Here is a 26,323-nt window from a genome sequence, read left to right as displayed (position 1 = left end):
CAATTGTATATTATTATTATTATTACTAGCTTGGGCACCTGGAGTTGCCCGGGTTATTTGAAAAAGTCATGATTATGATGATTAGACTCATAGAGTAGGAAAAGACTCCAAAGGCCATCTAGTCCAACCCCCTTCTGCCAAGCTGGAAGATACAATTACTATATTATTAGCATTACTACTACTACTAGCTTGGGTACCTGGCATTGCCTGGGGTATTTGAAAAAGTTATTTCTTAATTGTACAAAATGCATAAGGTTGTGGGTGAACTACAACTCACATCATGCCAAGTTCACCCCGAGAAACTCCATCAGTCCTGAAAGTTTGTTATGTTGGGCAAGTTTGCTCTAGATCAATGCTTCTCAACCTGTGGGTCCCCAGGTGTTTTGGCCTACAACTCCCAGAAATCCCAGCCAGTTTACCAGCTGTTAGGAGTTCTGGGAGTTGGAGGCCAAAACATCTGGGGACCCACAGGTTGAGTACTGCTGCGAGTCTAGATGCATCATCGGTGGGGTTCAGTGTTCTCTCAAGCTGCAGGGTAAACTACAACTCCCACTATGGTGAGTCAGTCCCCTCCATTCCCTCCAAGAGGTTGAGTTAGTCGTGGGGGTTCTGGTGCCAAGTTTGGTCCAGGTCCATCATTAGTGAAGGTCACAGTTTCTCTGGTTGTGGGTGAACTACAAATCCCAGAAAGTAAAGCCACTTTTTTCCCATACCCTTCTAGTAATCAAATTTCAACATATGAGGTCTGTTTGCCAAGTTTGGTCCAGATCCATCAGTGTGTGGGTTCGCAGTGCTCTCTGGATGTAGGTGAACTACAACTCCCCCAAATCTAGGTGAATTTTCCCCAAAGACCTCCAGTAATTTTTTCCCGGTCATGGGGGCTCTGTGTGCCAAGTTTGGTCGAATTCCATCTTTGGTGGAGTTCAGAATGCTTATTGATTCCAGATGAACTATAAATCCCAGTACCCACAATTCCAAAATGTCCAGGCCAATTCCTCTCAAAGCCCACCAGTATTCAAATTTGAGCATATCAGATATGTGTGCCAAGTTTGGTCCAAGTTTGGGTTCACAGTGCACTCTGGATGTAGGTGAACTACAACTCCTACAAATCCCTCCCAAGACTTCCACTATTTTTTCTTAGTCATAGGGGTTCTGTGTGCCAAGTTAGTTCCAGGTCCATTGTTGGTGGAGTTCAGAATGCAATTCTTGGCTTGCAGATGAACTATACATCCCAATACCTACAACTCCTATAAATCATGGTGAATTCTCCTCAAACTCTTCCAGTATGCTCAGTTGCTGATTAATTCTTCTGTTTGTTGTGTACCATAGAAAAGGATAGGAAAGTGTTATGGGAGAGGTAGTGGGCAGGGTCATGCAAATTCCACTAGAGAGAGTAAGAAACACTGGGATGTCTGTGGTGGAGGAAACACATAACATCTAGGATGAAATTGTCCCAGAATGAAAGCCTTCAATTGAGAGGTGAGCAAGATGGTGTTTGTGGATGACATTGGCAGGTCTCTTGGGCATGTACATGGTGCTCTGTATAACCTGCATTGTCACTGGAAGAGAGGGTTTTTGGTGTCTTCTGAGTAGTGGGAGTTATAGCTGTTTGTGGAGGCAGAACCCTGTTTTTGTAATGGACACTCTAGCCACATACACACATACATATTTTCACTTTTATTGTGTGTATACATTTATTATGTGTATAGATCATTTGACTTTTTGGTCCTACAAGACTGGTCTAAAACAAAAAACATTGGCCAGAAATTGCCCTCCAGGTCAGACTGGACTGCAAAGACCAGTCTGTGCCTGTCTGTGTAAGTGGACAACCCAGCCACACACACACATACATACACGTTTTCACTTTTATTATGTGTATAGACTATGCTTGGGGTCTCAGGAGGGTTTTTTTTTTTTAACGTAGAGGGTGGATGGCCATCTGTCAGGAGGGCTTTAGTTGTGCCTTTCTGCCTTGATTGGCCCTTAGGGTCCCTTCCAAGCCTGCAAATCAGTCAAGCGCGTTCACTTCCAACCTTTCCAAGATGACCGAATCCCATTTTGTGAAGAGAAGGAAATTTCTCGGCGAAGCCAGAAATATGTACCCAACCCTTTGCTTTCCTGCCAGATACATATTATTTTATTTTTTAAAAGGAAAGTTTTAGCATGGTTCAGCGGATCTGAAGAAGGAGGGACTTCGGAGCGCCATAAAAGCCAAGAAGGCTCTAGGCAACGGAGCAAAGGTAGCCGATTGCCATCTTCCCGGAAAAGAGAAACCAAAGCCTTGTCTGAGCTTGTCATGAAGGCAACTTCCTCCTATAAAGGCAAATACAGTGCTGTATCGTTGGACTACAAAGTCCATCATCCTGCATTTAGGGCCAATAGGTGCTGCAGATGGCCATCTGTCGGGAGGGCTTTAGTTGTGTCTTTCTTTTGCCAGAGTCATTCTGATCTCACAGCCAATTGCTGCGTATTATTATTATTATTATTATTATTATTATTATTATTATTATTAGATACACAACAAGATTACTACACAGGAAACAAGATCCCTGTGTCTAGGACTGTGTGATGTATTGGTGAATAATGTGTGCAGATCCAAGTAGGGTGGCCTTTTGCAGCTGACAGATGATAATTTTGTCAGCACCGATTGTTTATAAGTGCAGGCCAAGGTCTTTAGGCACTGCACCCAGTGTGCCAATATTCACTGGGACCACCTTGACTGGCTTGTTCCAGAGTCTTTCCAGATCTATCTTTGCAGTTCTATTATTATTGTTGTTGTTGTTGTCGTCGTTATTATTATGCTTGAGATGTTTGGGTGTTTTTACAAAGAGGCTGTATGGCCATTTGTTGGGAGGGTTTTAGTTGTGTCTTTCTTTTCTCAAGAAGTCGTTTCCAAATGAATAAGTGCATATACTACTACTACTACTACTACTACTACTAATAATAATAATAATAAAGACCTTGACCTAAACTAAAACAACTGAAAAGCTGACACGATATGAGGATTTAAAGATCGAACTGCAAAGACTCTGCCACAAGCCAGTCAAGGTGGTCCCAGTGGTGATTGGCACACTGGGTGCAGTGCCTAAAAACCTTGGTCTGCACTTAAAAACAATCGGCACTGACAAAATTACCATCTGTCAGCTGCAAAAGGCCACCCTCCTCGGATCTACATGTGTTATGCACCAATACATCACACAGTCCTAGACATTTGGGAAGTGTCCAACGTGTGACCCAATACAAAAGGCAGCAGAGTGATCTTGCTTGCTGTGTACTCATCTTGTTTTGTATATAATAATGATAATAATAATAATAATAATAATAATAATAATAATGATAATAATAATATAAGCAATTGGCCTTGAGATCAGAAGTGGTTTCCAAATAAATAAATGCATACACTACTACTAATAACAATAAATATATTAATGCAAATAATAATCTACCAATACACATAATAAAAGTGAAAATATGTATGTACGAGCGGATGGGTGTCCACATACACAGACAAGCTCCTGCCTCCACAATTAGCTCTAGCTCCCACTTCTCAGGAGACACCAATGGCCCTCCCTCCAATCACATTGCAGGTTATAGTGAGCTCCATGAACATGTCCAAGAGCCCTGCCAATATCCTCCGCCAACACCATACTGCCCACCTCCCAAGTGGAGGCTTTGATACGGGGACAATTCCATGCTAGATTTCATGTGCTTCCTCCACCACAGACATCCTAGTGTTTCTGACTCTCTCCATTGGTGTGGAATCTACATGATCTCACCTACTGCCTCTCCCTTAAACTTTTCCTACTCTTTTCTATGCCACACAGCAAACAGAGGAATTGATCAGCAACTGAACACACTAGAGAGGTTTGGAGAGAATTCACAGTAATTTATAGGAGTTCTAGGTCCCGGGATGTATAGTCCACCTGCAGTCTAAGAGCACTTTGAATTCCACCAACAATGGACCTGGAACTAACTTGGCACACAGAATCCCCATGAGCAACAAAAATACTGGAGGTCTTTGGAGGGATTTATAGGACTTGTAGTTCACCTGCATTCAGAGTGCACTATGAACCCAACCAATTATGGATCTGGACCAAACTTGGCATGCATACCCAATAGTCCCAAATTTGAGTACTGGTGGGTTTTGAGGGGACTTGGCCTGGACATTATGGGGTTGTAGTTCCTGGGATGTATAGCTCACCTGCAGTCAATGAGCTCTCTAACTCCACTAGAGATGGAATTGGGCCACACAGAGCCCTCATGACCAGCAAAAAAATACTGGAGGTCTTTTGGGGGAAATTCACCTTGATTTGGGGGAGTTGTAGTTCACCTACATCCAGAGAGAGCGCTGTGAACCCAAACACCGATGGATCTGGACCAAACTAGCACACATCCTTGATATGCTGAAATTTGATGACTAGAGGAGTTTGGGGGGAACTGACCCTCCTTTCTGGGAGTTGTAGTTCATCCACAATCAGAGAAATTGTGACCACCACTGATGATGGACCTGAACCATACGTGGCACACAGACCCCCATGACTAACTCAACCTACTGAAGGGATTGGAGGGGACTGACTCACCATAGTGAAAGTTGTAGTGCCTCTTCCTTAACCCTTTCCTATTCTTTTCCATGGCACACAGCAAACAGGAATTAATCAGCAACTGAACATACTGGAAGAGTTTGAGGAGAATTCACCATGATTTATAGGAGTTGTAGTTACTGGAATGTATAGTCCACCTGCAGTCTAAGAACTGCACTCTGAACTCCACCAAAAATGAACCTGGAACTAACTTGGCACACAGAACCCCCATGACCAAGAAAAAACACTGGAAGTCTTTGGAGGGATTTAGAGGAATTGTAGTTCACCTGCATCCAGAGTGCACTATGAATCCAAACAATGATGGATCTGGACCAAACTTGGTATGCATACCCAATATGCCCAAATTTGAATACTAGTGCATTTTGAGAGGAATTGGCCTGGGCATTTCGGACTTGTAAGTACTGGGATTTATAGTTCACTTGCAATCAATGACCTCTCTAACATTCCCTAGAGATGGAATTGGATCAAACAGAGTCCCCATGACCAGCAGAAAATACTGGAGGTCTTTGGGGGGGGGGGTTCCCCTTGATTTGGGGGAGTTGTAGTTAACCTATATCCAGAGAGCACAGTGAACCCAAACTCCAATGGATCTGGACCAAACTAGGCACACATCCTCGATATGCCAACATTTGATGACTAGAAGGGTTTGGGGGGAACTGACCTTCCTTTCTGGGAGTTGTAGTTCACCCACAACCAGAGAAATTGTGACCTCCACTGATGATGGACCTGGACCCAACTTGGCACACAGAACCCACATGAATAACTCAAACTGACTGGAGGGGTTTGAGGGGACTGACTCACCATAGTGGGAGTTGTAGTTCACCCTGCAGCCAGGGAGCACACTGAACCCCACCGATGATGCATCTAGAGCAAACTTTCCCAACATAACAAACTTTAAGGGCTGATGGAGTTGTTCGGAGTGAACCTGGCATGATGTGAGTTGTAGTTCACCTACAAACTTATGCATTTTGGACAATGAAATAATTGACTTTCCCCATGTTATTGATTATAGAAATAGGGGGAGTGGGTGTGACATGCCTTTCCAAAAGGGACAGAGTGAAGCTACCTTTCTTTTTTTCCTTCTAAAGTCCTTCCAAAGTTCTCCAAACTTTTTGGCAAGAGGGATGCAAAGGAAACTCTTCCCTTGGACTTTTTGGCTGGGGGAGAAGAAGGGAATATGACAAAAAGAGCCTCCTTTTATTTGCTTACCAAGCAGCAGGCAAAGGCAGTCCACCACCACGAAGATCTTGGGGCGCTCCATGGTCCCTTTCTGGAGAGGGGATCACATGCCCGGTCCCGAGGAGGAGGAAGGCAGGAGATCCCAAAGGATCACAGGAGAGGATCCTGAGCTTGTGGGGAGGATCTCGGAAGGGACGGGAAGGAGGAGGGATCGAGGAGAAGGAGGAGCCGACCAAAGTCGGGGCTGGGCTTGGAGCCGCCCTTGCCCTTTGCTTACAGAACCCTTGGCTAGGAAGGGGTCCCCAAAGGCCATCCAGTCCAACCCCCTTCTTTCTGCCATGCAGGAGGACACCATCCAGCCACAGGGTAAACTCCAACTCCAACTATGGTGAGTCAGCCCCCTCACACCCCTCCAGGTTGAGTTAGTCATGGAGGTTCTGAGTGAACTACAGAATGCATGAGGTTCTGGGTGAACTACAACTCACGCCATGCCAGGCTAACCCCCCAAAACTCCATCACTATTTGAAGGTTATGTTGAGTAAGTGTGCTCTAGATGCATCATCGGTGGGGTTCAGTGTGCTTTCTGGCTGAAGGGTAAACTACAAGTCCCACTATGGTGAATCAGTCCTCTCAAACCCCTCGAGTAGGTTGAGTTGGCCATGGAGGTTCTGTGTGCCAAGTTTGATCCAGGTCCATCATTGGTGGTGGTCACAATTTCTTTGGTTGTGGGTGAACTACAACTCCCAGAAAGGAAGGTCAGTTCCCCCCAAGCTCCTCCAGGAATCAAATTTTGAAATATTGGGTATGCATGCTAAGTTTGGTCCAGATCCATTGGCGTTTGGGTTTACGGTGCTCTTTGTAAGTAGGTGAACTACAACTCCCCCAAATCAAGTTGAATTTCCCCCAAAGACCTCCACCATTTTTTGCTGGCCATGGGGGCTCTGTGTGCCAAGTTTGGTTCAATTCCCTCTCAGGTGGAGTTCAAATGGCTCATTGATTGCAGGTGAACTATAAATCCCAGGACCCCAACTCCAAAATGCCCCGGCCTATTCCCCTCAAAACTCACCAGTATTCAAATTTGGGCATATCAGGTATGCATGCCAAGTTTTGTTCCAAATCCATCATTGTTTGGGTTCATAGTGCGCTCTGGATGTAGGTGAACTACAACTCCTAGAAATCCCTCCAAAGACCTCCAGTATTTTTTGTTGGTCATGGAGGTTCTGTGTGCCAAGTTAGTTCCTGGTCCATCGTTGGTGGAGTTCAAAGTGCTCTTAGTTTGCAGGTGAACTATACATCCCAGTAGCTACAACTCCTATAAATCGTCGTGAATTCTCCCCAAACCTCTCTAGTATGTTCAGTTGCTGATTAATTCTTCTGTTTACTGTGTGCCGTGGAAAAGAATAGGAAAGGTTTAAGGGAGAGGCAGTGGGTGGGATCATGCAAATTCCACACCAATGGAGAGAGTCAGAAACACTGGGATGTCTGTGGTGAAGAAAATCTAGGTTGGAATTGTCCCCGTATGAAAGCCTTCACTTGGTGATGGGCAGGATGGTGCTTGTGGAGGACATTGGCAGACCTCTTTTTTATGTAGCGTACTATAACCTGCAATGTAATTGGAGGGAGGGCCTTTGGTGTCTCCTGAGTAGTGGGAGCTACAGCTGTTTGTGTAGGCAGGACGTTGTTTGTGTAAGTAGGCACCCCAGTCACATACACACATACATATTTTCCCTTTTATTATGTGTATAGATAGATTATTGGACTCACAGAGTTGGAAGAGACTCCAAAGGCCATCCAGTCCAACCCCTTTCTGCCAAGCTGGAAGATAGCACCACATTCTTGTTATTAGTATTATTTTTATTACACTCATAGAGTTGGAAGAGACTCCCGTGGTCATCCAGTCCAACCCCTTTTCCAGATTAGAAGACACCATCAAAGCCCTCCCGACAGATGGCCAGGATATTATCAGGTTTATGGAGAAATAGGGCTATAGAATTTGCAGGGAGTTTTCAATCAGTGAGGGCCTCGCCCTTTTTTTCCTGTCTCTTTTCTGGTTGGACTAGAGAGCCTCAAGGAGATCCTCCCAACTTCAAAGCATGTAAAATATGTTATTATTGTAATGACAGCAAGAATAAAAATAGGACAGGTATTGCAGCCGTGATATCACTTTATTGTATTTTTCAGCATAGTAAAAAACTAAAACCTTGCCTGATCTACAAAAAAAATGCAAATATATTCATGCTAAGGCTTCTGCTGCATCTCTATATATTGAAATGCCAACTTGTTATACAAGGGTTCCATCTTGTGTCAATATTAAAGCACTGGGCTACATACAGCCACATGAGGGCAGCCGTGTGCGGTAGTTGGTCCTTTTAATGGGCACACAGCTAAGATGATGTCATGCTGTATATATCAATAGGGGGTCAGCCCTGTGCAGACATTGGTCCCTTTAATGCAGTGGTTCTCAACCTTTTTAATGTCGCGACCCCTTAATGCAGTTCCTCATGTTGTGGTGACCCCCAACCATAAAATTATTTTTGTTGATACTTCATAACTGTAATGAATCGTAGTATAAATATCTGACATGCAGGATATATTTTCATTGTTATGAATTAAACATAATTAAATCATAGTGATTATGATTATGAGGGAATAAGAACAACGCATGATGGGATTTGCAATACCTTCAACCAATTCAGCTCTGACTTCCACAGACCACTAAGACCCCCATGAATGACAGATCTGGATCAAACTTGGCATACAGAACCTCCATGATCAACAGAAAATACTGAAGGGATTTGGGAAGAATTCACAGTAATGGAATCCTAGGGTTGCAAGACACCTCCAAGGGCCATCCAGTCCAACCTCCTCCTGCCATAAGGGAAAAGCACAATCAAAGCACTCGTGACAGATGGTCATTCAGACTCTCCTTAATAATAATAATAATAATAATAATAATAATAATATCCTAGGGTTGCAAGAGACCTCCAAGGGCCATCCAGTCCAACCTCCTCCTGCCATAAGGGAAAAGCACAATCCAAGCACTCGTGACAGATGGTCAATCAGACTCTCCTTAATAATAATAATAATAATATCCTAGGGTTGCAAGAGACCTCCAAGGGCCATCCAGTCCAACCTCCTCCTGCCATAAGGGAAAAGCACAATCAAAGCACTCGTGACAGATGGTCAATCAGACTCTCCTTAATAATAATAATATCCTAAGGTTGCAAGAGACCTCCAAGGGCCATCCAGTCAAACCTCCTCCTGCCATAAGGGAAAAGCACAACCAAAGCACTTGTGACAGATGGTCATTCAGACTCTCCTTAATAATAATAATAATAATAATAATAATAATAAGAAGAAGAAGAAGAAGAAGAAGAATAGAATCCTAGGGTTGCAAGAGACCTCCAAGGGCCATCCAGTCCCTCCTCCTCCTACCATAAGGGAAAAGCACAATCAAAGCACTTGTGACAGATGGTCATTCAGACTCTCAATAGTAATAATAATAATAATAAGAAGAAGAAGAAGAAGAATAGAATCCTAGAGTTGCAAGAGACCTCCAGGTGAGTCCCCCCTCGGGGGTTGAGAAGGGCAGGGTAGAAGTACACGAAATAAATAAATAAATAAATAAGGGCCATCCAGTCCCACCTCCTCCTACCATAAGGGAAAAGCACAATCAAAGCACTTGCGACAGATGGTCATTCAGACTCTCCTTGATAATAATAATAATAATAATAGAATCCTAGGGTTGCAAGAGACCTGCAAGGGCCATCCAGTCCAACCTCCTCCTGCCATAAAGGAAAAGCACAATGAAAGCACTCGTGACAGATGGTCATTCAGACTCTCCTTAATAATAATAATAATAATAATAATAATAGAATCCTAGAGTTGCAAGAGACCTCCAAGTTGTAAGAGACGTCCAAGGGCCATCCAGTCCAACCTCCTCCTGCCATAAGGGAAAAGCACAATGAACGCACTCATGACAGATGGTCATTCAGACTCTCCATAATAATAATAATAATAATAATAATGATGATAATAACTTCTCAAAGCACAGCAGACAAAGAGTCAGTACAAGAAAAATGCACTCCAAACCAGAGCTGGCAGCTGGCATAACAAAGCCTTACATGGGCAGTTCCTTGAGAAGATTGAAGGAAAAGTTGACAAGGAGAAGACCTGGTTATGGCTCATGAATGGAACAGTGATGAAGGAGACAGAAGGCCCGATTCTTGCAGCCCAGGAGCAAGCCATCAGAACCAATGCAATTAAGGCCAGGATTGAAAAATCAACGGATGACCCAAAATGCAGATTGTGCAAGGAAGGTGATGAAACCATGGATCATCTCCTCAGCTGTTGCAAGAAAATCCACAGACGGACTACAAACAAAGACACAACTCTGTGGCCCAGATGATTCACTGGAACTTATGTCACAAGTACCACCTGCCAGCAGTAAATAATTGGTGGGATCATAAACCCGCAAAGGTCGTGGAAAATGAACATGCAAAAATACTGTGGGACTTTCGAATCCAGACTGGCAAAGTTTTGGAACACATCACACCAGACATCATGATTGTAGAAAAGAAAAAAAGTCTTGGTTATTGATGTTGCCATACTGGGTGACAGTCAGGCCTGTAGCGAGGGGGGCGGGGTGTTTTAGGGGTTCAAACTCCCCCCCCCCCCAAATGTTTCAGATGTTTTTTAAAAAACCCAGTTTACTCATGACTTTTAACTGGTTAACCAAATCCCCATGCTAAGTCTATGAGATGCAAAAAATTAAGAATCCCTCCAGAACTGCAAGCACTATCTCAAGCAAATATTTATTTATTTATTATTCGAACTTATATGCCGCCACTCCCCTGGGGCTCGGAGCGGCTTGCAAGAACAGGATAAATTGGACACAATTTAAAAACAATTTAAAACAATTTAAAAATAACAATATCAGAGATCAAAGTCCCGTTGAAACAGATATGTCTTACATGCCCTGTAGAAAGCTGATAAGCCCCGCAAGGCACGGACTTCAGGTGGCAGAGTATTCCAGAGTGATGGTGCCACTGCTGTAAAGGCTCTGTGCCTGGTTGCTGTTAGACGCACGGTCTTGAAACTGGGAATTTCCAATAGATCTTGGTCCTTAGAACGGAGGGATCTCTGGGGTTGGTAGGAGGTGAGGTGGTCCCTCAGGTACATCGGCCCCAGACCATGCAAGGCCTTAAATATTGACAATTTATTCTCTGGAATACTCTGCCACCTGAAGTCCGTGCCTTTGAACCCCTAAAAAAAAAAAACCCTCGCTGCAGGCCTGAAGTTGGGTGTGTGTGTGTTGAATGCTCTCATTAAGGAGGCCAGACTTGGTGGAAGTGGTTGACAGGGGCGGAGCTACAGGCTATTGAAGGCTGCTCTGCCCCCTGCTGTGCTCTTTGCTTCAGCGTGAGCTAGGAGGCAGGTTTCAACCCCACCCCCCCACCCCGTGAAATTTTCAACCCCCTCGCCCCGGAAATTTCAACCCCTCCCGAATTTTTTTTTCTGGCTACGGCCCTGGTGACAGTTGCATTGAGGAAAAACAACAGGAAAAACTCAGCCGCTATCAAGACCTCAAAATCAAACTGCAAAGGCTCTGGCATAAACCAGTACAGGTGGTCCCAGTGGTCATTGGCGCACTGGATGCCGTGCCAAAAGATCTTAGCCGGCATTTGGAAACAATAAACATCGACAAAATCACAATCTGTCAACTGCAAAAGGCCACCTGACTTGGATCTGCGCGCATCATTCGAAAATACATCATACAGTCCTAGACGCTTGGGAAGTGTTCGACTTGTGATACAAAAACCAACATATGGATCTTGTTTGCTGTGACAAACTGTGCTTTTGTGTCAATAATAATAATAGTAATAATAGAATCGTAGGGTTGCAAGAGACCTCCAAGGGCCATCCAGTCCAACCTCCTCCTGCCATAAAGGAAAATCACAATCAAAGCACTCGTGACAGATGGTCATTCAGACTCTCCTTAATAATAATAATAATAATAATAATAATAATAATAATAATAATAATAATATCCTGGGGTTGGAAGAGACCTCCAAGGGCCATCCAGTCCAACCTCCTCCTGCCATAAGTGAAAAGCACAATCAAAGCACTTGTGACAGAAGGTCATTCAGACTCTCCTTAGTAATAATAATAATAATAGAATCCTAGAGTTGCAAGAGACCTCATAGAATCAAAGAGTTGGAAGAGACCTCATGGGCCATCCAGTCCAACCCCCTGCCAAGAAGCAGGAATGTTGCATTCAAATCACCCCTGACAGATGGCCATCCAGCCTCTGTTTAAAAGCTTCCAAAGAAGGAGCCTCCACCACGCTTCGGGGCAGAGAGTTTCACTGCTGAACTGCTCTCACAGTCAGGAAGTTCTTCCTCATGTTCAGATGGAATCTCCTCCCATCTCCTACTGCCATAAGGGAAAAGCACAATCAAAGCACTCGTGACAGATGGTCATTCAGACTCTCAATAATAATAATAATAATAATAATAATAATAATAGTATCCTGGGGTTGGAAGAGACCTCCAAGGGCCATCCAGTCCAACCTCCTTCTGCCATAAAGGAAAAGCAAAATCAAATCACTCATGCAGTCGTCATCCGTTCCAGCTGGAATGAAATAAACACTTTGGTGGCTTTCCTTCAACTTGGTGAGACCTTATTTGGAAAATTAGAGAAAAATCTTCCTTGGTGCTTGCTGTCTCACCAGGTGTTCTGGATCCTCCCAAATTCATGTTCAACATCAGGATCATACATGATTTTTTTTTCAAGAAAAGCTACAGAGAATAGTACCAAAACTGCTCTGGATTCTTTTACAAGGTGTTTTGAGGGAAGGACTCGGTTTCCCTGTCCTGGGAAATGGGTCCAACTGCATACTTTTGGAGCAAACGGACTCCTATCTTCCTAATCGCATGTAGGTCAGAAATGTATATTTGCAATGCAAACGTTGGGGCAAAAAACGACACATTTCTTTTGGTCTTTTAAAAGAAATATCAAAATATGGACACAAGACAGTTAAAGCAGGAAGGATGAAGGGGGATCAGCAACCAATCAAGCATTTGTGTGTGGAAGCAATTAGAGCAGCAGTCTAGCTTAAAAGTTTCAAATGTGTATTTGAAAACAAACAAAACAACTACGTTTTTGAGGTAGGAAAGCTGGAGCCTAAACTACACTATGTAACCAAATTTGTCATTTTTTCTGTTCCTGGTTTCACAAGAGTTATTTCTTGTTTAATTGAGTGGTTCATATTTTGAAAGTAGATTTACTTCAGAAACTTCGTTTTTGTGGCTGAGGGTCTTTATCCCACCCTGAACATCATTCCACAGATATATAAACCCCACATGATGGTTGTTAGAGTGGTCGAGCATTTCACAATTCCCCCAGGCAGAAAGCAGCCAGGCTTAAGCTGCAAGGCTATTCAGTGCTAATCAAGCTGGCCAGTTGCAACATTTACACTTGTCTCAAGCAGACAAGAGTTCTTTCTCCCACCCGGGACATTATCCCACAGATATATAAACCTCACATGGTGGTTAGGAGTGGTCCAGCATTTCATCATTCCCCCAGGTAGGAATCAGCCAGGATTTGAAGCTGCAAGGCTATTTGGTGCTAATCAAGCTGGCCAATTGCAACATTTACACTTGTTTCAAGCAGACAAGAGTTCTTTCTGCCATCCTGGACATTATCCCACAGATATATAAACCTCACATGGTGGTTGTTAAGAGTGGTCGAGCTTTTCACAATTCCCCCAGGCAGAAAGCAGCCAGACTTTGAAGCTGCAAGGCTATTCAGTGCTAATCAAGCTGGACAATTTCAACATTTATAATAATAATAATAATAAACCTTTATTTATACCCCGCTACCATCTCCCAAAGGATTCGGTGCGGCTTACAATAGGCCGAGACCAATACAACAATAAAAGACAACAACAAAACAGCAGTAAATAAAAATCAAACAGTAAACATTAGCAATAAACACGACACAATTAAAACCAATGCCAGGGCCAGATGTAATGGTTAAAAAATTTAAAAAGCTGGGCATGACCGGGTAAAAATGGATAGGTATTTTGGCGAATAGGTAGGGCATGCGGACAGACCTAGATCTCTAGTAAAGTGCATTTAGGACAAAGTGCTTGTAGTTTCCTATTCTGAGAAGGCACACTGAAACAGCCACGTTTTCCTAAAGAATGCCCACATTGGGGCCTGCCTGATATCCTTGGGGAGTGAGTTCCAGAGTCGAGGAGCCACCACAGAGAAGGCCCTGTCCCTTGTCCCCACCTATCGCGCTTGTGATGCAGGTGGGATCGAGTGCAGGGCATCTCCGGAAGATCGAAGAGATCGTGTGGGTTCGTACACCGAAATGCGGTCACGCAGGTAGGCAGGTCCCAAACCGTTTAGGGTTTTGTAGGTAAGCACCTGCACCTTGTATTGGGACCGGAAAATTAACAGCAGCCAATGGAGCTCCTTAAACAGAAGGGTTGATCTCTCTCTGTAAGGAGCACCAGTTAACAATCTGGCCGCTGCCCATTGAACCAGTTGGAATTTCCGGGCTATTTTCAAGGGCAGCCCCACGTAGAGTGCATTACAGTAGTCTAATCTGGAGGTGACTAAGGCATGGACCACTCTGGCCAGATCCGCCTTCACGAGGTACAGTCGCAGTTGGCGCACAAGTCTTAATTGTGCGAAGGCCCTCCCAGCCACCGTCGACGCCTGAGCTTCAAGCGTAAGTGATGAGTCGAGGAGGACGCCCAAACTGCGGACCTGTGACTTCAGGGGGAGTGCAACCCCTTCCAACACAGGTTGCCACCCTATACCCTGATCCGGTTTACGATCGACCAAGAGGACCTCTGTCTTGTCGTGACTGATCTTCAGCTTGTTCCTCCTCATCCAGACAGCCACAGTGGCCAGACACTCATCCAGCACCCGAGGGGCTTCCTTGGAATTAGGTGGAAAAGAGTAGTAGAGTTGCGTGTCATCTGCATAGAGATAGCACCCAACTCCAAAACTCCAGATGACCTCTCCCAGCTGTTTTATGTAGATGTTAAAAAGCATGGGAGACAGAATGGAGCCTTGCGGGACCCCACAGGTCAAAGGCCAGGGGTCTGAGCAGGCGTCTCCCAGCTTCACCATCTGGGAATGATCCTCCAGGAAGGATTGGAGCCACAACAGAACCCCAAGGCCCATCCCAGAGAGTCGTCCCAAAAGGATACGATGATCTATGGTATCGAAAGCCGCTGAGAGAGCCAAGAGAACCAACAGAGTCACACTCCCCCTGTCCAGTTCCCTACGGAGGTCATCCACCAAGGTGACCAAAGCTGTCTCGGTGCCATGGCCAGGCCTGAAACCAGACTGTGACTGGTCCAGGTAATTGATGTCCAGAAAGCCCTGGAGCTGGGAGGCGACCACCCGCTCCAGCACCTTGCCCAAAAAAGGGAGGTTGGAGATTGGTCTGTAACTGTTCAACACCGTGGAGTCAAGGAAGGCCTTTTTCAGGAGTGGTCGAACCACAGCCTGTTTTAGTTGAGATGGAAAAATCCCCTGCTCCAATGATGTATTAATGATCAACACAAACCAATCAACCAGCCCACCCCTGGCCGATTTACACTTGTCTCAGCAGACAAGAGTTCTTTCTCCCACCCTGGACATTATCCCACAGATATATAAACCTCACATGGTGGTTGTTAAAAGTGGTCCAGCATTTCATCATTCCCCCAGGTAGGAATCAGCCAGGCTTTGAAGCTGCAAGGACATTCAATGCTAATCAAGATGGTCAAATGCAACATTCACATTTGCCTCAAACAGACAAGACTTCTTTCCCTCGCCCTGGACATTATTCCACAGATATATAAATCCCACTTGCCTCATTTGCAACAGGCCTCACAACCTGAGAATGCGTGCCATAGATGTGGGCCAAACGTCAGGAGAGAATGCTTCTGGAACATGGCCAGACAGCCCGGAAAACTCACAGCAATCCATGCCCAGGAAGGTGGGGAAAGGAATCCCCAAGCTTGGCCCTGCCTCTAGTCTAGCTACTCATTGGGGACTAGAAACTTGATGAAACAAAGACTTGTGCAGTGCAGGGATGAAACTTAACACTCAGCAGCCTTGTATCACAACTCCCATCAGCTGTAATGATGAGGCAGGCAGGAGTTGTAGTCCAGCACCTGGTGAGCCATAGGTCAGGCATGCACAAACTTGGGCCCTCCAGGTGTTTTGGACTGCAACTCCCACAATTCCTGACAGCGGCTAAAGGGGGGAAGGAAAGGGCCTGAGGCTGTTAGGAATTGTGGGAGTTGAAGTCCAAAACACCTGGAGGGCCCAAGTTTGCCCAGGCCGGCCCTCACTGACGCGCGTATTTTTCTACAAGGGCGCCCTCTAGAGGCCGCACGCACGCAGGGTACCTAAAACGCTCCATCTCTGTAGGCCTCCTTTCTATAGCCGCACTAAGGAAGCTTCCCATCTGCTCTAGCCGCCGCCACTCTATGGTGAGCCCACAACCGGAAGTCGGTCCATTCCCAAAGTGTCCCCGCCGCCACTTCCTCCGCAGGAGGCCGCTTTCTGGGTTTTTGGTTTCCCGAATGGCGGCGGCAGTAGAAGCGCTGTTCCTGGCTCTGGCGTTGGTGGCAGCCGCGGCGGGAGAGGCCTCGAACGAGACTTCGGGAGGTGGGCAGGCGGGGCCGGCGCCCACCGCGCTCTCGACGCCGGCCACATCCGGGTCCTCGCTGACGTCACCGCCTTCGCGGCTGAGGCTCTCGGCGCTCCACCGCGCGCTCTACGTCATCGCCGTCCTGGCCGGCATCGGGCTGCTCTACTACCTCGGGGGCCGCGCGCTGCGGTGAGGAAGGGGCGCTCAGTGGGCGGGGGCACGCGCTCAGTGGCCGGGGGCACGCGCTGTGGGCGTGGCTATGCTGCTGGGGGCGGGAACACGTGCACAGTTGGTCTATACTGCTGGGGCGGGGCCACGTTTACAGTAGGCGGGGCTTCGCGCTAAGTATGTCTATGAAGTTGGGGTGGGTCACGCCCCCTAGTGGGCGTGTCTCTGTTTCTCTGTGTTGCTGGGGAAGGGCCACGTGCTCAGTGGGTGTGGCTATGCTGCTTGGGGGAGGAGCCATGCGCTCAGTAGGTCTATGCTACTTGGGCGGAGCTACGCGTACAGTGGGCGGGGCTTCGGGGCACGCGCTAAGTAGGTCTATGAAGTTGGGGCGGGTCACGACTCAGTGGGCGGGGCCACGCCCTCAGGTCTATGTTGCTGGGGCAGGGCTACGCGCTCAGTGGGCGGGGCTATGCTGCTGGGCTCGGGACCATACGCTCATTTGGTCTATGCTGCTGGGGCGGGGCCGCGCGCTCAGTGGGCGGGGCTATGCTGCTGGAGGCGGGGCCACGCGCCTAGTAGGTCTATCCGGTTGGGGGGGGGGACATGAGAGAAGTCTCCACTGCCAGAAGGGACAGAGAGCTTCATCTATGCTGATGATCATGCCATTACTGCTCAAGCAGGGAGCTTTGAGATGGTAGAACAGAAGCTCTCCGAAGCTCTAGGTCAGGGGTCCACAAACTTTTTAAGCAGAGGGCCAGGTCACAGTCCCTCAAACTGTTGGCGGGCCAGATTATAATTAAAAAAAAGTACGAATGAATTCCTATGCACACTGCACATATCTTATTTATAGTGCAAAAACATTTTAAAAACAATACAATAATTAAAATTAAGAATAATTTTAACAAATATAAACTTATTAGTATTTCAATGGAAAGTGTGGGCCTGCTTTTGGCTGATGAGATAGGATTGTTGTTGTTATTGTGTGCTTTCAAATAGTTTCATACTTAGGTTGACCCTGAGCGAGGGCCGGGTAAATGACCTTGGAGGGCCGCATCCGGCCCCCGGGCCTTAGTTTGAGGACCCCTGCTCTAGGTGCTCTTACTGCCTACTACAGGGAAAACCAGCTGATCCCCAACCCATCTAAAACACAGACATGTGCCTTTCATCTCAAGAACAGACAAGCATCCCGAGCTCTGAAGATCACCTGGGAAGGAATCCCACTGGAGCATTGCAACATACCCAAATACCTGGGAGTCACTCTGGACCGTGCTCTTACCTACAAGAAGCACTGCCTGAACATCAAGCAAAAAGTGGGTGCTAGAAACAATATCATACGAAAGCTGACTGGCACAACCTGGGGATCACAACCAGATACAGTGAAGACATCTACCCTTGCGCTGTGCTACTCTGCTGCTGAGTACGCATGCCCAGTGTGGAACACATCTCACCACGTTAAAACAGTGGATGTGGCTCTTAATGAGACATTCCACATTATCACGGGGTGCCTACGCCCTACACCACTGGAGAAATTACACTGCTTAGCCGGTATTGCCCCACCTGACATCCACCGAGAAGTAGCAGCCAATAGTGAAAGGACCAAGGCAGAGACATCTCCAGCTCATCCCTTGTTTGGGTATCAGCCAGCACGTCAACGACTTAAATCTAGAAATAGTTTTCTAAGATCTACAGAGACACTTGCTGGAACACCTCAGCAAGCCAGAGTCCAAAAGTGGCAGGCTCAAACCCAGAACCTCAACCAATGGCTGATACCAAATTAGAGACTCCCCCCTGGGCACACAGAAAACTGGGCGACTTGGAAGGTGCTGAACAGACTGCGCTCTGTCACCACGAGATGCAGAGCAAACCTTCAGAAATGGGGCTACAAAGTGGAATCCTCGACATGTGAGTGTGGAGAAGAGCAAACCACTGACCACCTGCTGCAATGCAACCTGAGCCCTGCCACATGCACAATGGAGGACCTCCTTGCGGCAACACCAGAAGCACTCCAAGTGGTCAGATACTGGTCAAAGGACATTTAATCAACTACCAAACTCGCAAATTTTGTATTTGTCTGTTTGCTTGTTTTGTTCTGTTAGAAATGTAATATAATCAACTGGTTGCACTGACACGATAAATAAATCCCGGGCCACACCTTCAGTGGACGTGGCTATGCGGCCGTGGGCGGGGCCACTCACCCACTAGGATATGCTAAAGTGAGCGGGGCCATGCACTCAGTGGGTGGGGCTATGCTGCTGGGGGGCAGGGCCAGCTAACACCCTCCAACAAAGGATTCCGTCAGGCAGGAAGCAACTAGGCTTTGAAGCTGCAAGGCCTTTCAGTGCTAATAAAGCTGGCCTGTTGCAACATTCACAGTTGCCTCCAGCAAACAAGAGTTCTTTCTCCCCCCTGGACATTATTCCATAGACATATAAACCCCACTTGCCTAGTTTGCAACAGACCTCACAACAAGATACTCTAGATATAATAGATTGATAGATATGATTGATAGAGATGAGAGAGAAAGTGATAGATAGAGGTAACAGAAAAGTTATGAGAGAGAAAGATGATAAGAGATGTCATCTGTGCGCATTCCAAGGACCTAAAAGCCACTCTAAACACCTTTGCAGAAGCATACGAGAAGCTTGGCCTGTCATTGAACATCGGGAAAACCAAAGTGCTCTTCCAGCACTCACCAGCCAATCCCTCTCCAATGCCAGAAATACACCTTATTGGTGTAACATTAGAAAATGTTGACCATTTCCGCTACCTTGGCAGCCACCTCTCCACCAAAGAAATACAACACCGCCTGAGTTCTGCGAATACAACATTTTTTCCGAATGAAGCAGAGAATGTTTGAGGAGTAGGAAATCTGTAGGGATACCAAGGTGCTTGTTTATAAAGCTATTGTCCTCCCAACCCTGCTATATGGTTGCGAGATGTGAACAGTCTACAGACGTCACGTGCAACTCCTGGAACGATTCCATCAGCGCTGCCTCCGGAAAATCCTGCAAATCTCTTGGGAAGACAAGTGGACAAATGTCAGTGTGCTGGAAGACACAAAGACCACCATCACTGAACCGATGGTCCTCCGCCATCAACTCCGCTGGACCGGCCACATTGTCCGGACGCCCGACCACCGTCTCCCAAAGCAGTTGCTCTATTCCGAACTCAAGAACGGAAAACGGAATGTTGGAAGACACGAAAAGAGATTTAAAGATGGGCTCAAAGCCAACCTTAAAAACTCTGGCATAGACACTGAGAACTGGGAAGCCCTGGCCCTTGAGTGCTCCAGCTGGAGGTCAGCTGTGACCAGCAGTGCTGTAGAATTTGAAGAGGCACGAACGGAGGGCGAAAGAAAGAAATGTGCCAAGAGGAAGGCACGTCAAGCCAACCCCGACTGAGACCACTTTCCACCTGGAAACCAATGCCCTCACTGCGGGAGAACGTGCAGATCAAGAATAGGGCTCTACAGTCACCTACAGACCCATCAGTACACTGATCTTGGAAGACAATCCTACTCGGACAACAAGGGATCACCTAAGTAAGTAAGAGATGATAGATAGATAGATAGATAGATAGATAGGAGAGAGAGATGATAGAAAGTGAGATATAATAGAGCTGATAGACATGATTTTATTTATTTATTTATTTATCGTGTCAGGGCAACCAGTCAATTGTATTACATTTTTAACAGAACAAAACAAACAAACAGACAAAATATAAAATTTGCGAGTTTGGTAGTTGATTAAATGTCCTTTGACCAGTATCTGGCCACTTGGAGTGCCTCTGGTGTTGCCGCAAAAGGTCCTCCATTGTGCATGTGGCAGGGCTCAGGGTGCATTGCAGCAGGTGGTCAGTGGTTTGCTCTTCTCCACACTCGCATGTTGTGGATTCCACTTTGTAGTCCCATTTCTTAAGGTTGGCTCTGCATCTCGTGGTACCAGAGCGCAGTCTGTTCAGCTCCTTCCAAGTCGCCCAGTCTTCTGTGTACCCAGGGGGGAGTCTTTCATTAGGTATCAGCCATTGGTTGAGGTTCTGGGTTTGAGCCTGCCACTCTTGGACTCTCGCTTGCTGGGGTATTCCAGCGAGTGTCTCTGTAGATCTTAGAAAACTAAGTCGTTGACGTGCTGGCTGATACCCAAACAAGGGATGAGCTGGAGATGTTTCTGCCTTGGTCCTTTCACTATTGGCTGCATCTTCCCGGCGGATGTCAGGTGGTGCAATACCGGCTAGACAGTGTAATTTCTCCAGTGGTGTAGGGCGCAGACACCCCGTGATAATGTGGCATGCCTCATTAAGAGCCACTTCTACTGTTTTAGTGTGGTGAGATGTGTTCTACACTGGGCATGCGTACTCAGCAGCAGAGTAGCATAGCGCAAGGGCAGATGTCTTCACTGTGTCTAGTTGTGATCCCCAGGTTGTGCCAGTCAGCTTTCGTGTGATATTGTTTCTAGCACCCACTTTTTGCTTGATGTTCAGGCAGTGCTTCTTGTAGGTAAGACCACGGTCCAGAGTGTCTCCCAGGTATTTGGGTGCGTTGCAATGCTCCAGTGGGATTCCTTCTCAGGTAATTCTCAGAGCTTGGGATGCTTTTCTGTTCTTGAGATGAAAAGCCCAGGGGACGCCTAGATGTCTTGCAATCCTGCGAGGAGGCTTCTCTCATGTCCCCCGATAGATATGATACATATGATTGATTGATATGATTGATAAAACAGGTGAAAGAGAAAGATGATCATGATCATGATGGGAGAGAGAGATGATAGGATAGAGAGAGATGACACATAGAGAATGAGATAGATAGATAGATAGATAGATAGATAGATAAGAGAGAGAGAGAGAGGAGTTGTTGAAGGCTTTCATGGCCAGAATCACTGAGTTTCTGTGAGTTTTCTGGGCTGTCTGGCCGTGTTTCAGAAGCATTATCTCCTGATGTTTCACCCACATCTATGGGGGACATGAGAGAAGCCTCCCCTCAGGATTGCAAGACATCCGGGTGCCCCATGGGCACATCTTTGTAGACAGCTAATTCTCTCACTCCGGAAGTGACCAGAAGCGACTTGCAGCATGCAACCAAACCACCCAATGGACCTTTTCAGGACCAACCATGACAAAAATCTCAATCAACATTGCAGGCATGTCAGCTGCCAAAGAACAACTGCTCTATGAACTGTGCCGAGATAAGAAATGTGATGTGCTGTGTGTCCAAGAAACACACAGAGATAAACAACAGAAACGACCAAAAGTTCCAGGAATGGTCTTAGTAGCGGAAAGACCACATGCATAATATGGAAGCACTGTCTTTGTCAAACCAGGCCTCCAATAGTGAAAGTACCAAAGCAGTGATATCTCCGGCCCACCCCCTGTTTGGGTATCAGCCAGCACGCCAACGACTTAAATCATGAAATAGTTTTCTAAGATCTACAGAGACACTTGCTGGAACACCTCAGCAAGCGAGAGTCCAAAAGTGGCAGGCTCAAACCCATCACCTCAATCAATGGCTGATACCAAATGAGAGACTCCCCCCTGGGCACACAGAAAACTGGGCGACATGGAAGGCGCTGAACAGACTGCGCTCTGGCATCACAAGATGCAGAACCAACCTAATGAAATGGGGCTACAAAGTGGAGTCCACAATATGCGAGTGCTGAGAAGAGCAAACCACAGACCACCTACTGCAATGCAACCCGAGCCCTGCTACATGCACAATGGAGGACCTTCTTACAGCAACACCAGAGGCACTCCAAGTGGCCAGATACTGGTCAAAGGACATTTAATAGAATACCAAGTCTGCAAACTTTGTGTTTTGTTTGTTTGTTTGTTTGTTTTTAATGCAATACAACTGTTTTGGTTCTCTCCTGACACGATAAGTGTCAGGAGAGAATGCTTCTGAAACATGGCCAGACAGCCCAGAAAACACACAACAACCTAGTGATTCTGGCCACAACACAGGAATAATAGTATTTCTTACCCATCTCTCCTTATGGCTCGAGGCAAGTTACAGCATAATTAAAACACATAAACATTGCAAAATATCTATAAATAAACGTATTAAAATGTATTTCTGTAAAAAAAATATTTTTTTTATCCCTTGTATGTGAAACAGGACGGAATGTGGCAGAAAGTGATAAACAGAACTGTGGCTTCTACACTGTGGTACTGTTGCAGTTTGATCCCACTCACTTGAACTGCCCTGGCTCTAGTGCTCTGTGGATTCTGGGAGTCATTCTTTGATGAGGCGCCCACTCCCTTAAGCAGAGGAGGCCCGAGATCTTGCAAACAGTTAAAGTGAGGTTAAAACCCAGTGTAGATGCCACATTTGTTTCTATCTCTTCAGCATTTCCTCCTCTTAAGTTGTTTTTCGCTTCTCTGGGTCAGATCCTGGCCTGTGCAGTCACTGATGGCAAATGCGATCCTTCTTTTTTTTCAGGACGCGGACGCCTCCCCGCAAAAAATACGGCCTTCTGTCCAATGCCGAAGACCCCATGGAGATGGCCTCCCTGGAGAGCGATGAGGACACCGTCTTTGAGTCCAGGAACCTGCGGCGGTGAGGGTCCCCCATAAAGATATGCAACTTGTTGTACAGCCCGGCCTTCCTTTCTTCCATTCCTTCCTTCCTGTATATTTCTTACCTTCCTTCCTTCTTTTCTCTTTTTCCTTCCATACTCTATCTACCATATATAGTCAGTATAAGCCAAGTTTTTTATTGGCTGAAAAAGCGCTCCTCGGCTTATACTTCAGTCAAATTATTTATTATTTTACTCTGTTGTTGTTGTTGTTGTTATTATTACATTTACATTATTTTACTCTATTATTATTTTATTACATTTATTATTTTACTCTATTTTTATTGTTACATTTATTCTTTTACTCTATTCATTATTATTACATTTGTTATTACATTTGTTATTTTACTTTATTATTAGTGTTATTAGATTTACATTCTTTTACTCTATTGTTATTTTATTACATTTATTCTTTTACTCTATTATTGTTAATATTACATTTATTCTTTTACTCTATTTATTATTAGTATAATTATTATTTTACTTTATTATTGTTATTACATTTATTAGTTTACTTTATTTATTGTTATTACATTATTTTACTCTAATTTATTATTATTATTACATTAATTTTACCCTATTATTACATTTACATTATTTCACTCTATCATTATTATTTTATTATATTTATTATTTTACTCTCTTTATTACTATTATTACATTTATTCTTTTACTCTATTATTATTATTATTATTATTATTACATTTATTCTTTTACTCTATTCATTATTATTACATTTGTTATTACATTTGTTATTTTACTTTATTATTAGTGTTATTAGATTTACATTATTTTACTCTATTGCTATTTTATTACATTTATTCTTTTACTATATTATTGTTAATATTACATTTATTCTTTTACTCTATTTATTATTAGTATATTTATTATTTTACTTTATTATTGTTATTACATTTATTATTTTACTTTATTTATTGTTATTACATTATTTTACTGTATTATTATTACATTTATTTTACCCTATTATTACATTTACATTATTTCTATCATTATTATTATATTATATTTATTATTTTACTCTCTTTATTACTATTATTATTACATTTATTATTTTACTCTACTATTATTATTACATTTATTTTTACTCTATTATTACTGTTATTATTACATTTACATTATTTTACTCTATTATTATTATTTTATTACATTTATTATTTTACTCTATTATTTATTTATTTAATATATTTATATCCCGCCCTTCTCCCCACAAGGGGGACTCAGCGTGGCCTCACATGAGCATCAGAGGATGCTAACAGCATAAATACCATAAAAATTACAATTCACAATAAAATCATTTTAAAACATTGTACAACATCATCAGTAAAATTTAACAGTTAATTAATTAATTACTTAATACCATAAAAATTACAATTCACAATAAAATCATTTTAAAACATTGTACATCATTATTGGAAGGATATGTAAGCAGATTTATATTGAAGAAGGTTAGAATATTGGTTTAATCAGAGTTGGACAGTCTTACCTTAAATTACAGTTTTATGAAAATATTCAAAAACATTTAATCTACTGATGTCTCAATTAATGTAATTTTATTGGTATCTGTTTTTATTTTGAAATTTACTAGTAGCTGCTGCATTTCCCATCCTCGACTTATACTCGAGTCAACATATTTTCCCAGTTTTTTGTGGTAAAATTAAGTGCCTCGGCGTATATTTGGGTTGGCTTATACTCGAGTATATACGGACTTACGTTCAGTCCTTCCTCCCAATTTTTCTTTTCACTTCCTTCCATTCTTTTTACCACTTTCCTTTCTCATTCCTTTTCTTTTCTGTGTCGCCTTCCTTTTTGCTCCTTTCTTCTTTTGTTTCCTTCCCTCCATTCCTTTTTTTTTTTGGTCTCTTTTCTTTCCTTCCATTCTCTATCTTCCTTTCAGTCTCCTTCCAAATCTTTCTTTTCCCTTCTTCCTTCCACTGTGCCTTTCCCCTTCCTTCTTTCATTTCTTTTTTCCTTCCCTTCTTTATTGTTCCTTTGTTCTTTTTTTTGTTCTTTCCTTCATCCTTCCATTCAGTCCTTCTCCTTTCCTTCTTTCATTTCTTTCTTCCTTTTCTTCCTTCCTTTTTGTTCTTTCCTTCTTCCTTCCTTCCTTCCATTCAATCTTCCTCTTTTCTTTCTTCCCTTCTTTATTGTTACTTTGGGGTTTTTTTTGTTCTCCTTTTTCTTTCCTTCTATTCTGTCTTCCTCCTTCTTTCTTTTCCCCCCTTCCCTTCTTTATTTATTGTGTATTGAATTACAATATTTATACCCCACCCTCTCTCATCCCGAAGGGGACTCAGAGCGACAAGTTATATGTATATGCAGGTGGCGCAGTGGGTTAAACCACTGAGCTGCTGAACTTGCTAACTGAAAGGTCGCAGGTTTGAATCCGGGGAGCGGGGTGAGCTCCTGCTGTTAGCCCCAGTTTCTGCCAACCTAGCAGTTCGAAAACATGCAAATGTAAGTAGATCAATAGGTACAGCTCTGGCGGGAAGGTCACGGCGCTCCATTCAGTCATGCCAGCCACATGATCTTGGAGGTGTCTATGGACAGCGCCAGCTCTTTGACTTGGAAATGAAAATGAGAACCACCCCCCAGAGTCGGACTCGACTAGACTTAATGTCAGGGAAAATGTTTACCTTCACCTTAGCATAGCGCAATATTAGTATTATATATTACTATATTGTACACTACTGCAATATTATGTCAATAGAGTCTCGTTTATCCAACTTTCGCTCATCCAATGTTCCGTATTATCCAACGCAGTCTGCCTCCTGCCCGGATCCACAGTTGTTTCAATACATTGCGATGTTTTGGTACTAAATTCGTAAATGCAGTAATTACTACATAACACTACTGTGTACTGAACTCCTTTTTCTGTTGATTTATTGTAAAACATGATGTTTTGGTGCTTAATTTGTAAAATCATAACATACTTTGACGTTTAATAGACTTTTCCTTAATCCCTCCTTATCATCCGACATTTTCGCTTATCCTACGTTCTGCCGACCCATTTATGTTGGATAAGCGAGACTCTACTGTAGTAATATTATAATTAATGTATAACAAGCAATTATTATATTGTATCATTATTAGTATTCTTTTGTATTGTATTCTTTACTAGCTTGAGTC

At 44.2% G+C, this 26,323-nt stretch overlaps 2 protein-coding genes across 3 annotated transcripts in view; one reads left to right on the top strand and one right to left on the bottom strand.

Moving 5' to 3' along the window:
- PLPP2 (phospholipid phosphatase 2) overlaps positions 1 to 16,272 on the bottom strand; it is a 28,315-nt gene extending 12,043 nt beyond the window's left edge. The window contains exon 1 of one of the 2 annotated variants that reach the window (XM_060785008.2): positions 16,201 to 16,272. Coding sequence is in view for 1 of the 2 variants with exons in the window: in XM_060785007.2 (XP_060640990.2) it covers positions 5,811 to 5,862 (52 nt within the window). In the remaining variant the exon portion in view is untranslated. Of the gene's footprint in view, positions 1 to 5,810; positions 6,005 to 16,200 lie in introns of those variants that run through there. The other variant, XM_060785007.2, reaches the window with a different exon arrangement.
- On the top strand, positions 16,254 to 23,161 carry FAM174C (family with sequence similarity 174 member C). The gene is made up of 2 exons (XM_067473451.1): positions 16,254 to 16,634; positions 23,041 to 23,161. Exons 1-2 carry the CDS (start codon positions 16,282 to 16,284, stop codon positions 23,159 to 23,161), a joined length of 474 nt encoding a protein of 157 aa, XP_067329552.1. The 5' UTR covers positions 16,254 to 16,281.
- Positions 23,162 to 26,323: the final 3,162 nt, after the last annotated feature.

This window comes from Anolis sagrei, chromosome X (assembly GCF_037176765.1).
Source record: "Anolis sagrei isolate rAnoSag1 chromosome X, rAnoSag1.mat, whole genome shotgun sequence".
Classification (NCBI taxonomy): Eukaryota; Metazoa; Chordata; class Lepidosauria; order Squamata; family Dactyloidae; genus Anolis; species Anolis sagrei.
This window is presented reverse-complemented; position numbering and strand designations above follow the sequence as displayed.

Excerpts from the sequence above, each read along its gene's own strand:
- FAM174C (XM_067473451.1), top strand. The coding sequence starts at position 16,282 with ATGGTGAGCCCACAACCGGAAGTCGGTCCATTCCCAAAGTGTCCCCGC. Across the intron at positions 16,635-23,040 it reads CTCGGGGGCCGCGCGCTGCG|GACGCGGACGCCTCCCCGCA; the intron begins GTGAGGAAGGGG and ends CTTTTTTTTCAG.